This window comes from Manis pentadactyla, chromosome 1 (assembly GCF_030020395.1).
Source record: "Manis pentadactyla isolate mManPen7 chromosome 1, mManPen7.hap1, whole genome shotgun sequence".
Classification (NCBI taxonomy): Eukaryota; Metazoa; Chordata; class Mammalia; order Pholidota; family Manidae; genus Manis; species Manis pentadactyla.
The window spans coordinates 210993227-211010044 of NC_080019.1; the positions used below are offsets into that span (position 1 = coordinate 210993227).

Below are 16818 nucleotides of genomic sequence, written 5' to 3' on the forward strand. Positions count from 1 at the left end.
ACCAGGCCCTCATTCGTACTACCAACAGGACTCAAATCATGTTGTAGGGAACACACTGCCTACCCCACAGCTTGTCCTGGTGAGAGTTACAAATGCATTAAGTCAAAAGGGTCCCAGGCTTCCGTCTTCCCTCTTGGCTTTCTTTCTTATTTAAAAGGTCCTAAATTAAAGCTAGGAAAGAGCTTTGGCAGAGAGCAGAAAAGTAATAACTTGGCCTGTTCTCATTTAGAGATGAGGTGACAGGGGCCACGGCTTGATGGACCCCTGAGCATTATGTGGAAAAGGATCCCTGGGGCACAGAAGGGGAAAAGCCCTGGGCCGGGGCCTTCAGAAGAGGATCCTGGCCTGACTCTAACACTCACAAGGCATGCAGCAGGCCGTGTGCTCAACCCTTATCAGCCAAACGGCATCGGGCATCAAACAGATCCTGCCCGGGCTGGGGTGTTGCAGAGCTAAAGGGGAGGATGCACGTAAAATGTGTCACAATCCACCAGACCGCCGCAGCACTTCTTACACTTTGTAAGAAGGTCCTTCACCTGCTTTGCTTCAACTTGCATATAAACAGCTGTCGTGTGGATAACACATTAAACATGTTCCTTAAAGAGTTTAACTGTGTACTGGCATTGCCGTCCTTGAGCATGTCCCTTTCCTCCCTGAAGTATTAATGGCTGGCACATAGGAGGCGTCTAATAAATATTTGTGGAACGAATGAAATCATTTTAAGAAGTGACAAATAACTGAGTGCTGCAAGTAACTCAAGTCCTTAAAGCCTCCATTTCCTCATCTGCAAAATGGGAACCTCAGGAAATATTCCTCGTAGGGAGGTTGTATGGATTGAAAGAGAATCCATGGTAGGTGCTCTGAACAAAGACAGTGCTCTGTGTTGGCTGCTGTTATTTAAAACGTGGGTCTGTTTCTCCATGAAACCTAGAATGCAAGAAAAGAAAGTCAGATAGACAGACTCTTGAAAGCAACGGGGGACTGTGTTTCACTCCTTTTGCCTCCTCTTCACCAAGGCCAGCAACTGGTACACAGGAGGGCCTCCGTGCCTGATGAGCTGAACACTGATTTTCATCATACATGAGAGCTGATGGAACACCGAGCTGGAAACCACCTTGGCTGTGGGAAGCAAGAGACACAGGGGACAAGAAAGACACTCAGCTGGAAGAGCCACACTCGGCCTGACTTCTGACCCCTTTCCCAGATCCCTGAATGACCCCGAGGCTTTCTTGCTCCTCACCTTTCCCTGCCCAAATTTCTCCCCATCTTAAACTGATTTTCCTTTCAAACTCCTGTTCTTCTGAACTTAAGGGGTTCCTGCAAAGTAAAAGACCTCTCCCACCGTGATGACGTTGATATGGTATCAACTGTCCAAGATCAGGAATTAGGGGCTCAGGCTGGCCTCTTGAACTGAAGGGAGATGATCAAGTTTGGGGGACAAGTACTTGACTGTTGCCCCAATCTGAAAAAGGAGGTAAGACAACAGATGGCACAATCAACACTGATGCCTCTTATTTCCCAAAAGCCACAGTCTGTGTTTCTCCAGCAACACCAGAGGTTACATTAGAAACAGCTGAGATCTTGGATCATAGTAAGACTGGTGGTTAGTTTCCCTCTTTTCTTCGTAGAAGATGCCATTATATGTAGTAGGGGGAAGGGATGGGTGGGAGGAAATGGAAGAAGGAAATATAATATAGAACAAGGAATTCCCTAACAATGTTTTTATTCCTGGTTTCAACCTGATGTTTGCCTTCCACATTCTTTCAATTGTGGGCAAAGTCAACAGAGATTCTGCCTTACCTTCCATGGACACTGGTGCTTTAAAATGGTACCAGCATTAACAAAAGGCCTGAAGTAAATGAATTAGTCTACATCTTAGCCCTTCTCATCACCTGGAGGACAGGGACACTACAAAATTCATGCAGTAATGACAAAGACTTGGCTTATATGCAACGCAATCTTTTCTTCCTACAGAGGAAGTTAGGGACAGGAGACAGATTCAAGGGAATTACCAAAAAAGCAATCCACTTGGAAATGTACTTTCACCCATCAGAAAGAAGCAAGTGTGCTCAACAGTTTAATTCTTCTGCATCTACTATGAAAAATAACAGCTATGAGTCACTGGGCTATTCTCTTGTACCAAGTACCCCACTGGGGACTTTACCCAATTTATCTTTATTCTTATTACCTTCATAAGGAAGGAATTCCTTTCCCCCATTTTTTAAGTGAGAAAAGCAGCTCAGAAAAATTAATTTTTCAAGGTCAATCAACCTGTATTCAGGAGCACTGGGCCTCAAATCTAGGCCCATGGGGTCTGTGTGCATATCCCCACCCACAAAAGCTTTACAGACAGAAAGTGAAACAATATATAATTATTCTCTCATCATTAAGGGACTCACATAGAGTTCCTTTCCCTCTGCCACCATTTCTGAGTACCAGGCTCTCTACTAAGTACTAGGAATGACAAGCTATGAATAATTAAGGCTCACTGAGCCCTTACCTCAGGATCTAGCAGCCTCAGTACTAAATTCAACACACACATTTACTCTTCAAATAACCTTAGGAGATAGGGAGTATGATCATCTCTCATTTCACAGATGAGAAAACCAAGGCTCATGGATGTTAAACAATTTGTCCAGGGTCGCCCAGCTAAGAAATAGCAGAATGAGGATTTGAGCCCAGGAAGCCCCATCCTAGGGTCTACATCAGTAACCACTAGGGTGGTATATTTCAAGAGGATCTCACAAAATTAAAAACCCCAAATCAGAAGCCACAGGGGAGTATAACATAAACAGGCCTTTGGTTTCCATTTACTTAAGAATAGGTTATGATGGTTTTCAGTATAGGAAATAACTTGGCGAGGAAACAATGGGAGCAGAGCAAACCCAAATGACTGAATGGAGCTCTGCAGATGCTCAGATAGACTCCATCACCCCATCTGGCTGCCTGCCAGCCTCTCACTTTTCCATATGCCTGTTAAACTCCAGAGTGCAATGGCATGGCAAGGAAATGGACTAGAAATGCCTCCAAATTGCCCAACTGCCCTGTGCACAACTGCTGAACATCACAAGGACTTTAACTTCAAAACACACTTGCTTTTAGAAAGGCAATAATCCCCTCCAAAGGAAAAATCTTTTTCTTCGTTTTAGAGAACATTTATTTCAAAGCGTGCTTCCCTAGAATGGAAGGGCTGCTTTGGACAATGTTTGAATCCTCACTGCCCAGGTTCCAAGGTGCAAGAGCTCTTCCTGGTGCTCTGCAGCAGCTCTCAAAGGGAGACCCGCCTAGCCCCTCACCTGTGTGCCGAGGTCCCTCCAGGTCAGCAAGAGCCACGTAGGCAGTCCTGACCTACATCCACAAAGCCTGCAGCAAAGCTTGTTTTCAGCCAGATTTTCCCACAAGTATAAAGCACCTCACAACCTAGAAACCTTTATTTTTAATTTTTGGGCAAGTCAGTCATCACATCAAGCCCGCATCATGTGACTATCTGAAGACCCAGACCAGGCCATAAACAGAGTTAGGTTCTTTCCAAAGGGCCTCTCTCGGACTGTCATGTTTATCTCAAGATGGCCCTTTCAAAATCAGCCACTGGATACACATTGAAACACCAGCCACTTTCAACCTAGTGCCAAGAAAACATACACCCCTGGCTATGGTCCTATTTATTTAAATGTTCTAAATCTGTGTCCGAATAGCCACTGACTAACTTTGTTCCATGCCTTAACATTTTCCCCAGGTCCCTTTCCCGGCTCCCAGGACCTGTGTGCAGAATGGGGTAGAAGCTCACACTGGACCAAAGCAATGAGCTCCTGACTCACATCCCTTTACTTGGTCCCACCTGCAAAAGCCGCACTGGGACCAGCTCATCCCTAAGTGATAATGAAGCTGGTGGTTCATAGCCCAGCCTCTGTTAGCAGTGGTTTACACTAGCTGCATAGGAGAACCATCTAGAGAACTTTAAAAAAAAACCCAATACCCAGTTATATGAGAATCCTTGGGGGTGGAATTCAGACATCAGTATTTTTGAAAGTGTCCCAGGTGATTTCTCTATGCAGCCAAAGCTGTGAATGACAGCTCCTGCTCCAAGCACTGCAGCTGTGTGACCCCAGACAAGGTCCTTAACCCCCACTTTCAAGGGCTTTGAGGCCTTCATAGGGTGGCGAAGACAACTCCATGAGCTCAAGATATGCAGAGCACTTAGCATAGTGCCTGGCCCTGAGGCCATCGATCTTGGCCCTGTGAAAAACAAAGTGAAGTACCTTATAGAATTCAGAGTAAGGAATTCAATCTATGAGTGACTGACTGGACTATGACCATTGGACCAAATCTGCAATCAAGGTTCTGTTTTGGCAAAAGACGTAGAAGAAGGATTGAGAAGAAAAGGCAGCAGAGGTAACAGATGCCTCAGGTTCTTATCACACAGGCCTTGTGTCAATAATTTTTCTTAAACAGTCCCCTGACCCCAAGGGAAAAAGTCCCTGGGCAGCCTCATGTCAGCTGGATGCAGCTCACTGCCAAGCCTCTTCCAAACGGCTTCTCTCCATCTGAAAGCTTGCCTTCTGTTTTACTGTAATTTCTTTAACCTTTATCCAAAAAAGTTTCTAAATCACCTAACAATAAGAACGTATAACTCAAATGATATCATCTACAAACGGTGGCAAGGATTGAGCCCTTTGGTACTGAGACCACTGGTCAAATGACCTATATTTCTCAACCTCAGCTGTATATAAAAATCACTCAAGAAGCCTTAAAAAATGCCGCTGCCCTGACCCCGGCTTCCAGAGTCACTTGATTCTCTTGGAGTGGGGCCCTGAGCATCTTCTTAAGATCTCTCCCAGATAATTCTATGCAATTAGAGCTGAGAACCACTTACCCCAACAACAAAAAATAAAAACAAAATGTTTATCATCTTAAGATACCAACTGTATTTTAAACACCTCCTGGAATAAACGAAACTACCTTCTGAGAAAATGTCAAATGCAAGAGGCCTAAAAATAAAGCCACCACTGGTACATCCTGGTAGGAAGCCCCTGGTTGGAAGGCTGTTGTACCTATGTCTTTTAACTCAAAAAATTAGTGTAATCATCAAGAACTTTTCATCCTAGGCTGAGCTATCTAAGACTATCACAGCCCCCAAAGGCACAGCGAAGTCTGCTGAAATAGCACATGTCCCTTGTGACTACATCTCTAAATCCTATTTGTTTGGACACATAGCTGCACAAATCGACGGCTTCAAAGTGAATGAGCTCTTGCCAACATGTACTCAATACACAAATTGAGCCCCTAATAAAAGCCATCCCAATCTTGACACTGAACTTATTTCTGTATTTTCAAGGGGTCATAAGGTCAGAAATGAAATTATACTTAAAAAAGAAATACATAAATAAATAAACCCACAATTGCTCATTTACAAAAAAAATAATAACAACAACCCATACACAGCAACACGGTTCATTAATTTCCAAGGGAAGCAAAGTCACCAACTTACCTCTGAATTTCTTGGGTGGATTATTAAGGTCCCCAGCTTCTGGCTGTACAACACAACGATCATCAACCAGGCTGCAAAGACAAAAATAAATGTTATATTAAGCCAAGCCTAAGCAAAGGAAACCTAAACACTATATAAAAGTCAAATACCTAGGGCTGTGCCTGTGCAAAACTTAAGACTGCCATATTCTCCTGCCAGGGACCTGTCTTCCCTAGAGGAGTCCTATGTAGGGAGCTAAATCTAATCCAAAAGCCCAGGGTTCTGCTCCTACAAAGCACACATACAGCTACTGTTCTCTGTGGCTATTTTCCCTTAACCACATCCATGGTGAACTGGAGCACAGCATGCAATCACTGTGGTCGCGAGGCACAGCAAGGGCTCAGTGCATTCAATTAACGGTAGCTGAGGGGTCCACTTTGTGCAGGCAGTGTGCTAGGCCCTGGGATGTGAGGCTGCATAGGAGGCAGGCCCCTGCCCTTAGGGAGCCCAAGACTAGGGCGGAAGCCACAAAAGTAAAATGGCAAAGAGAAGGTTTAAGAGAAGGTTTAAGAGAAGGAAGAACAAAATACAGCCAAAATGTGCCTGAGGCCATCCGAGAAGGGGCTGGTGGAAGGGATCACACGGGAACTACTGGGAGTTGAAACAGAGGTGGGAGGATGAAGACAAGGGGAGCCTTTGCAGGTGGAAGGGACCGCAAGGACAGACGCGTGGAAATCAGAAAGGGTTCTGGAGCTTCACAAGCGAACAGTAGGGAAAGCAAAAAGTCACCAATAAGTAACCAGCCCAAAATTATGTAAGATGCAGTCTTTCAAATCCTCAGTGACCATTCTAACTTGTACAATTCTTTCAGAAGAACCACATTAAAAAAAAATTTTTTTTGAACAGATTAAGAAACTGAGGCTCTGAGAAGTTTAAATGACTTGTCCAAGTTCCTGCAACTAGTTTTGGTAGGATTGGCTCATTCTCCAAGTGACCACAGAACTTGCTCTCAGCTAATACGGTAGGGTTTTCCAGGGTCCCTTCCATTAGTCTGCGCTGCTGCCTCTTATCCAGAAAGCAAAGTACCATTAAATATTCCACCTCTTCCTCCAAAATCCCTTTGGCCTTCAAAAGTCCTGACTTTCAAGGCCCTGACTCAGAGCCCCCATCCTCTCCGTGAAGCCCCTCTAGCCCCTAAGCCTTTCCTCCAGGCACTCTCTGCCTCTCCTTTCCATCCTCTGAACCTCACTGGGCTGATGCACAAATGGTGAGTAGGCTGCATGCTCCAGGGGTGCAGACAGCTGCCCTCTGAGTGGCCCAGAGATGCCCAGAACTAGTACATTTTCCTGCCCAGCCTGGCAATGTGCTCAGTAGCTATCCGGTGGGCAAATCAAAGTGTCCAGAGCAGCCCACCAGCTGTTTGCTTCCTTTGGCTCCAAGATACAAGCCCTCTCTCCATCAAGCGGGGCTGTGTAGCCAACAGCATGAATTTTTAACACAAAATTCAAAAGTAGAATGTGCACCTATAAAATCCCCACCATGAGCCCCTGTGAGTGATGGTCCCTGAAGTCTGGTTTTTTCATCTGTAATATCAAAGAGTTGGTCTCAAGGATTCTCAAGCAGGTAGATGTTCATTCGACTTTTTGTTTCTAAAAGTATCAATACCAGGTCCCCATGGTCCCCAGGTCTACTAAGGCTGTCTTCAGGGAGGGGACTCAAGAACCCTTATTTTTACCAAGTTCTGCAGATGATTCAGAAGCATATCACCAATACTGAGCACATGCATGTGCACACACACACACACACACTCTTCAAGGTCCTACTCGTGTTCTAATGTTCGTGAGCCAATACAGCCATTTGGAAGTAACCACTGCCAAACATAAATGGAAGCGGGTTCCAGATGATGCTGAGTTACAGAAAAACTGGCAGTCACTCATTGTCACCCACCACAGGGGCTCCATCGATGTTAAGAATATTAAGAGAAAAAAGAGGGTCAAACTGAATTTTCCAAATCCATTTTTATACTAGTTATCCTCACATAAATGTGGGGAACCAAGGCAATAAAATACTCATCTGAAGGAAGTATTGGATACCCAAATTTTAAAAAGCGCCATCCTCATGTGAAAGGAAAAGGGCAGGGGCTGGGGTATTACCATTAAGTTGTTTATAATATTTAAGGAAAATTCTTGTAAAGCAAAGAATTTGTGTCTCAGGAATTCTATCTGAGAAGGGATGCTCTGGAAGGAGGCACTAAGGTATCAGGGGCTGGCACGGTGGGCCCGGTTACTGACTGGCAGTGAGTCTGGATGCCCAGCAGGACAGTGGCACCAGTAAAATAAATCGGGGCCACAGAGGAAAGATGGGGCCAAGGAGGGGTTGAGGCTTTATAGGGCATCCAGATGAGAGGAGTGGGTAGACAGTGAAGAGGGTGGTGAGCAAATTCAGCCACAGAGGGTCGGTCAGGAAAGCGGAGGAAGGGAGATTCTGCCTCACCAAGAGCAACTGCTAGGAGCACCAGCCTTGGGGTCGTGCGTCTCAGCCGCTGCAACACCTTGGGCAGGTGACTTGAGCTCTCTGATGCTCAGAAGTTTGCCTCCATGAACAGCAGTAAGGACACTGCTCACTGTTAGTGCTATTTGTGGATTAAAGGGATGATGTATGAACAGCACTTAACACAGTGCTGTAAATGCCCCCAGGGCTCAGAGATGTGGTAACCACTGCTATTTAGTATTGTTGGTGTTCCTACTGAAAAATAAGAAGAGGATGCAAGGTTCAACCATGAGGGAGAGAAAAAAGGAAAGCATCAGCCAAGAAGAGAGGCACAAGCAGAATGCCTCTTTGCCAAAAGGCACAGGAGATAAACTGGGAAGGGTGGCCCGTTCGTGTAGAGAGGTTAAAGAATGAAGGACTGAGGAAGAGTTGCTGGACTTAGTGATGGGGCAGCTGGGGATGACTTCTTTTTATCGGGCACCTTTTGGAAATGAAAATTTTATACGGTGAGGGCCAACAGCTGTAATTCTATATCTGAAATAACTTGCTCCTTGAGGCTAGAGTAACCTGAATGAGAGCGTAGGATTACTCATCTCTGCATGAAGACCAGAGAACAAGCACACTTTAAATAACAACTGATTAAAAGGTTGCTGTAAGAATGAGGTTCTTGAAGAAGCCATTGGCCTTCCTTCCCAATTACATGGGACCAGCTCTTGCCAAAGTCACAGTGCCACCCGGGGTCTCCTTTCTACACCAAGACAATATAGACCATTTGTGACTCTTTCAGAGCTAACCATCTTGGTTCTCCATTCTGCTTGTCTGCCTTTGGGACTGTTTCACTTCTCGTTTCCTCCTCTAGACATCAGGAGTAGGAGGAGAAGGGAGAAGATAATCAAATGAGTACATTATGGAATATATTTACACCATTAAAAGTTGGAGTAAAATGGAAGACAGCACAGAAAAACAAAAAATCAGATTTACAGAACTTTGTGCAATTTGTGGCTTTTGAATGCACACAGCAATTTAAACCAGGAACTGTTCTGCATCAAAGAAGACAGATAAGCTCTGAGAAGTTCTGGTCTTTGCTTATATGACAAACAAATCAGCACTTGAGAGTAAGAGCTTCTGGGAAGCTTTAAAGTAATTCTTTGGGATCCATAAATATCTTAAAATTTTATCTCACACACTTTGCACTTTCCCCCTTATATATGAAGGTAGAGGAAATTATAATAAAATCTGTATGAACAGAGTCTTAACTAATGAAGCTTCACTTTCCCAGAGAAGGCAGGAAAACAGTACTTTTGTGTAAAAAGTTAAACTTAGCTAATATGGGATCTCGTATTCGTGATTCCAACTGCCCCTGGAAAAGCCAAGATGGTAACATTCTTATGCTAGAAAAATCAGTTTTTAAGCTGATGTTATATGATCAAAAAAAATCGTGCCACCCAAGAAATTGATGTTCTTACCCCAAGGTGCTAATAAATCCATTTGTCGATCCTTCCGCGTACAGAGAACAAATGTCTCCAATATGCAGGAAACTAGACATTTTGTCAGACATGTCTTTCTTGAAAATCCTAGACAAAGTAAAATACACAACATTATTAGAAGGAAAGAAATGCTCAGAGGGGAAAAAAGTCACTGAGAGCTGGCTTAGCACGATGCTCCAAAGTGCTCCACTTAAAAGTCAAATTTAAATGAGAGTGTGACAGGCAGGCAATTAAATGAGCCAAGCAAGGCCATATGCAACAACATTTTTTTCCATATATTATTTAATTTTGGGATATTCCAACCACAATAGCACTTGTTTTTAACAAAACCACGCCCAGATCCGATTCTACAAGTGGAGAACCCACAATAGTAAGTGGAGAACAGAAAGATTGCGGGGAAGTCCGCCAAGAACTCCGTGGTGATTAAGGAGTTGGAAAGTCTGACTTACAAAACATTTAACATATTCAATCTGCCCCAGGGAATGTTCAGTCAGAAGGAAACACCTGGTATAAAACTTAGGTCTGGCGGGTGCCTGGGCTGAGGTAGCAAAGCAACAAAATGAAATTAATAAAAGGAAACTTAGTACCAAACACCACAAGGCTCTAGGGGCCTTCTGAGAATTCAACAACTGCGGGCACTTTGCCCAAATACTATTTCAACGTCTTTCCTTCTCAACCTTCACCAAGAAACAGAAGAAAAAAGGATTTCAGCTCCTGGTCCCAACCCTTCCCCATGCAGTTAAGAACAAGGCTCAGGTTGGTTAAGAACCCTTGTCAGGAAAACACATAACCAGTCAGGGGCAGTCCTAGAAAAGGCTCTTCGGTTCCAGGAAATCTCTACACAGCCCAGAAATCATTACATTTGCACACACACAAATATCAACAACAATATTGACATGACTCATAGAAACAGCTTTCATCAGGGCCATAAATATTGAGGAGTGGGAGCCAATTATAAAAAAGCTAAACTGACATTTAAAAAGCAGGCTCGGTTATGCGGGAAGACAACATGCTGGTGTGGACTGATGCTAAGTTCGCATCATTTCCTATGATGTGTGTAGATGAACATGGTGACCCACGTCTGCCCAAGACCTCTCCTCCAAACCCAGACCCCCTTCAACACCTTTTCCCATCTCTTTCCTCACGTTCACCTGCCAGAAATCATTCACCCGCAAAGCCATAGGAAGCAAAGCGGTGCCGCAAAGCATTCTCTCCTGAAATCGTGTCCTGGGTGCCGAGTTTTTTGTTTGTAAGAATTATGCGGCAACGCTCAGCAGCAAACCTTCTCCTACCTTAGTGAGAGTGCTAGGTGCTAAAAACACGTTAAAGAACCTCAGTTTGCGGCTTTGGAGAAGCTGCAACAAAAAACTAATTTATCCTCCCCAACAACCGAGACATGACAAGAAAGATAAAGAATGTATCACTGAACACGAACTCACGTAGAGACACAGCAAATGAGAATAGAAACTCTCAAGCACAAGAACTGGCATTTCTAGACCCTGTGGACAGACACACCAACATGGACAGGAGGACAATTTGCCAAGTCCCACTTTGAGATTTGAGTCTATCATCATGTCATTCGTTCCTAACTGGGTATTTTAGACCTAAAGGCAAACCCATGCTTTAAACAACACCCAAGGAAGCTACACAGATGAAAAACATTAAGGGGCATTAATATTCCCCTTATGTGCCCATATTTAAACGCCTTATGATAAAGGCTCAGGAAGTCAGTGTACTTCTGAGACTGATTACTGGAAAACAAGTCTTGTTTGAATTTTGAGTGAAACCAGTCTGCATACTGTGGCCTCCCAGAAGGACAGCAGGAGAGCAGATACATGGGCAGGCAAGAGGGCAAAGGGCCTTGTCCAGCGTGATTAACTTTCTCCTTTTAGGCCTGCCCTTTGAATGAGCATTTGGTCCCAAGGGAGACCAGGCCAGGAAATAGCAGTGTGACCACTGTTTTCTTAACCTTCTTCACCACCTGGTTATGTTATTAAAAGGTTCCGGCTCTTAATGGAAAGAAGCAGATGCAATTCGGTGCTCTGTAATGACCGAATCTGGCGTACTCAATGTTGCCCGTAGTTGATAACAGCAATAGATAGCTTGATATGATGTTTCTCCAGCATGGATCTGTATGATTACCATTTCTAATAATAATAGCTAACATTTGTCAAGCATCATCAAGTCTACCTTTGTGCTAAGGGGTTTTGAATCCTCAGGACCACAGCGCAAGGCAGGCACTAACATTATTTCCATTTTACTGTTGGGGAAACTGGGGTACAAAGAAGTTAACATGCTCACATCATATATAGTTAGCAAGCAGAAAGGCCAGGGTTATAACCCAGGTCCGCTGGACTGTTCAGCAGTGCTTTTCATCAACAGTGATCCCTGGACCTTGGGCTAAATGTCAACTGCTCTTATCCTCTGGGTGCTACAATTATGGAGAACTGATTTTCTTGTCTATGCATAATCCCATTTCCTAATTTTTCTACTGTGGCCACATAACACTTTGATACGTCAGAAGAAGAAATTTAAGTATCTTCTTCCTAACCAACACACTTATTAAGTACACAACTGAATGAGTAAATATTAACTGTATTTTACAATTCCTCCAGAAAACAGAGATCAGTATATCCACCACAGTTAATGATCCTTGACTGGGAAATCTGCCAGGGGTCCCAATTTTTTTAAAAACAACCAGGAGAGGCAGGGACAGATTCTTCCCTAAAAGTCTCAAATGATAAGTTCCTTCACAAAGGACGGGACAGAAGCTTTCCTGGTCTGGCTGGGATCCCTTGGAGGTCTCCTCTCACCTACCAGTAGTTAAGTGGAGGAAAAGGAGGCTGCTAAAGAGAGAGGAGGAGCGTCCTGGGGCAATCAGCAGGGAGGTCCTGCAAGGAAAAACAAAGACCAGGAAAGTCAACACAACAGGCCTCTGGGGACTGAAGGGGAGGAGATGGAAAGTCAGCAGCAGAGTGAAAAGCCTGGGAGGATCTTGTTAGACTTCCTGTTGTGCCAAAGTTGGGTGCAGGACCTGCCTATTTATCTGATCCTGGACCATCTAAGCCAGAAAGGTCACAGCTGTACCCAGGGCTCCTGTGTCGCTCGCACAATGGCTGGGGAGTACCTAAGAAAAAAACAAAGCTGATGCCAACCCGCCATGTGCATGACCCTAGGACACCAAACACGGTGCAGACACCCAGGGCCCTCTGCTACCAAACTGAGTCAGTCAGCTGAGAAAAGTCTGGGTGGTTACCTCCAGAGCTCCAGCCTTTACTGTGCACACCTGTTATTATGAGCCCACCACTGGACCCCGGCGCACTTAAACCTCTCTGCTTTCATTCCATCTGTAAAATGGGGATAGTACTTCCCTCAATGGCTTGCTGTGAGGAAGAGATGAAATAGTGAATCAAAAGTGCCTAGTACAGCAGCTGGCAGACTTTCACTGCTCAATGCTAGCTCTTTTTTTTTTTTTACTACTTTTTAATGAGATGATGTGGAATTCTAGAAGATTCCAGGGCTTCAAAATTTAAACTCACTAAAGGAAAGGATCCCCTGTATAAAAAGTCAGCGGGATATCATAACAAATGAATTCCTGTATGATCTTTGATAATAAATTATATTAAGGGACAATAATCATCCTCCTTAATTCACCTGTGAGAAAAAAGTGAACTATGTAGAATTATACTCAACTCCTCACCACTGAGCATCCTGGCCTTTCCAAACATACAGAATCGTGAAGGTTGGGAGGAATGCTATAAAGCATATAATTCTACTTCTCACCCAATAATGGAATCCCCTCCCATCAGGCTTCCTATCTACAGTCTGAACTTCTGCTCGAACACCTAACAGTGGGGCCTGCTTCAGGTTCAGAGAGCCCATTTAGTAAACACAGCTGTCTCCTTCCCTGCCCCACAGAAAGACAACTGCCCACCAGAACATTGGCGACTGATCTGTCCTGTGGTGCTCAAAGACTTCTTAATATGCAAATGCTATCTGATCTGCTTAAGACTGATTCTGTTTGCAAAGCATCACCATTCTTCCCCATTCCCGACACCTCCTGGCCTCAGGAGCCCTCCGCACCCCAGAGCAGGCAGGAGCTAAGGCTCCCACGTCAGAATGCTAGGGTTCAAACCCCAGCTCCGCCACCTGGTCACTGCAGCACTTCAGGCCAGTTCGGTAACTTCCCTAAGCCTTGTTTTTACTCTCTATTAAATGGGGCTAATAAGAGCAGCTCCCTCAGCAGGTTGTCATAAGCTTCAGTGACATTATGTCCGTAGAACAGTCATCAAAGTGCTTGCAGGACTAAGTACACCATCTACGAAAGCTACTCCGAGCCCCCCACCAACCACTCAGCAGCATGCAGATGGTTTCAGGCAGCTCTGAAAGTAGGACTCTTCCAGGGTGGCTTGGCCAGGGCAGAGAAAGGTGGACTACTGCCCCGGGAAGGTGCTCATGCAGATGGAGGCTTTGCTCCCTGAATGGGTGTAAGGAAAAGGGACGTTTGATCTACTCATAAGGAAGGAGGAATAAAAACACCCAAATTTAGAGATCTCCTTGGAGAACAGAAACCAAAGGTGGTGGTCCCCCAAATCTGTGGGCTCAGAATCTGTGTTGCTCTTTGCCTTTTCTACACCCACCCTGGTCATCTGTTCTGTTCTGCTGGCTACAGTGATTTCTTGGGATGAGGATTCCCAAATCTGTATCTCACAGCCAACAGCTACTGTGATTCAGCTCCTGAATGCCCACAGCATCTCAAAGTACCAAGAACTCACCAGTGTGCTTCTCCTCCACTGTACCTGCTGCATCTATCACCGCAGAGCCCAATGGCACCACCCATCTCCCCTCTGTCCTTATCCCTGCCACTGTGCCTTTGTCCCTGAGGCCTAGAACACACTCTTCCCTATTATCCCACTCCTTACCTGGTTAAAGCCCAGACCCTTGTATTCCCATAACCAGTGTCTAGCACATGGCAGATGCTCAGCAAATATTTAGTAAATACATGAAAAAGCCTAACTGAACACCAAATCTTACTGATTTTAAGCTTTAATATATCTCTTGAATCTTTCAATTCTTTTTTTAACTCCTCTGCCCCCACCCAAATCTCAGCCAGTATCATTTCTCAACCGGGCTCCAGAAAGCCTTTTTATTCATCTCTCTGAGTCTTTCCTTCACCCTCCATCCACTCTACACACATAGCTAGTATGACCTTTTAGAAAGAGAAATCAGCTCATGTCAGTCCTCTACTTAAAATTCTCCAAAATCTCTTCAGGGCACTTCAAGATCTGGCTCCTGCCTGGCTCCCTCTCCTCATCTCTGAACAAGGCCCCTGCCTTCTACATTGTAGCCATACTGAATTTCTTCCAGATCCCCTGATGTGTGGCATGCCTCCCTGTCCCCTGGGCCTTTGCACATGCTGTCCCTGCTGCCTGATATTCCTCCCCCTTCCTCCACTACCACTTGTGGCTAACTCCCAGTCACCTTTACAGTCGCGGTTTGATATCACAGCCTCTGGGAAGCCCTGACTCCCTAGATCTGGGTTATACGCCCTCAACATACCTTATATAGCACCTTAATTACCCTAGCTAGAAGATCCACTACCATTGTCCTAAAATTGCATATTCACCTGCTTACTTATTTACTTGTCTTTACACAACTGTGAGCCCGTGAGGACAGAGCAGCAAAATTCTTCCCCATTGCATCCCAGTCCCTAGTACAGTGCTTGGGCCATGACAAAAAGTCAATTCTTGCTCAGTGTAACCACAGTGTCACCATATCTGTTGCCTAAAAGGACTTCAACTCCTTCTTAGGTGACTGTTTTCCTAAAATTAATTAAAGCCAAGTTTACACTATTGGATCAATATTAGAGAACAAAGGCCCCACTGGGCCTTTTCATAAGATTTCAATGAGAAAGTTCAGAGCCAGAAACAAAATTTCTAACCTGGATCCCTGGCAAGAAGTACCCCTCCCCTGCTGAATATCCCCTCTGTCGCCCAAAAAGTCAAGAAACAGACTCCAAACTCCTGGGTTTAAATGCCAAGGTTTTATCAATTACCACTTGTGTGTTCTTAAGCAACTTATGTAACTTCTCTGAACTTCAGGTCCCTCATTCTTAAAGAAAAAGGGACGGGGGCAATCCTTCCTATGTCTCAGGATCACTGAGGGGTAAATTAAATCCACACAGAGTGCTCAGCACAGTATATGGTCCTTACTAAGAGCCCATTTTTGTATTTTCCAGTGAAAAGGTTCACTTTCCTTCCTTCAAAATCTTCACTCATTCTGCCCATAACTTGCAATTCTTCTGATATAAACCTCTAACTTTGTCAGCACTGCTGGAAACATATCCAAATAAACAAAGGTCCCAGAAATGTTTAAATCCTCTGCAAGCCTATGAGGTAGCTGACACTTGGACAGGTCATCCAAGGTATTTATTGCTTTTGGGCCCCCAAACTCACAGCACCTAAGACAGTCAGATCTCAAACCCCTTCAACATCAAACCAGGCCCCTGCTGGGAGGCAGTGGGTGGAAACTTCTTCAAAGGAATGATTATTCAATATTTAGAACCTCTTCTACTTTCAAGTTAAGACAGGCTAAAGCATAGCCTCACTGGGGGAAAAAGAAACCTATGTTCACTTTCAGCAGCTCAAGATAGGTTTTGTTCTTTTTTCTGCTGAAAGCTTTGACTGTGGCAGAAAACTCGCTTATTGTAATTTTTCCCGTCTATTTCTCCTGCACACACTTATCTAATTGCATTATACTCATTTTTCTAAAAAAAAAATCTCAACCTACACCTACACACAATTCTGAATTTAAAAGTTAGCAACTCCTGAAATGACACTAAATTAGAACACTTTCACTAACCAAGAAGTTACCTAAGGTATCCTTAATCCTCAAAGGTGGGTGGACAAGAGAGGAAATCAGAAGCCTTACTTTACACCAGTTAATGGACTCCCAAACCATGAATCCACAGATTTTTATTGACACATAAAAGCCTCCCTTATTTAACTGAGATGAAGCCATCTGGTCTTTGGGGGGCTAACAGTGACTTTCAGCAATCAGAGGGGGATGGAAAAAAACCCATTGACACTACCCTTAAATTGGGTAAGCACCCCACCTCCACTGCCACATACTTGGCCCCACCCAGAACCATTTATTTCCTGATGTCCAAGTTCCCCATGTGTTTTACCACCTAATTACCTTAACTTTGACAATCTTACATATACATCATCCAAGATTCATGCAACGTACTCCCCAGAGGCCTGGATTTGCAATCATTTACCTTTCTTAAACAATTAAGTTGGCGAGCAGCTAGCTTGGAATAGCTCATCTATTTTTAACAGCTTCCATCTTGATGCCTTTAACACCAGTTATGAC

General features: G+C 44.4%; 1 protein-coding gene across 8 annotated transcripts in view; it reads right to left on the minus strand.

Moving 5' to 3' along the window:
• The window catches only part of ITPR1 (inositol 1,4,5-trisphosphate receptor type 1), a 308099-nt gene that overhangs the window by 277826 nt on the left and 13455 nt on the right, over window positions 1-16818 (minus strand). For all 8 annotated transcript variants that reach the window (XM_057507152.1, XM_057507144.1, XM_057507135.1 and 5 more), the window contains exons 3-4: window positions 9424-9531; window positions 5489-5559 (exon numbers count right to left, since the gene is read on the minus strand). In XM_057507152.1, coding sequence (XP_057363135.1) covers window positions 5489-5559; window positions 9424-9515 — 163 coding nt within the window. In that variant the 5' untranslated portion in view covers window positions 9516-9531. The remainder of the gene's footprint in view (window positions 1-5488; window positions 5560-9423; window positions 9532-16818) is intronic.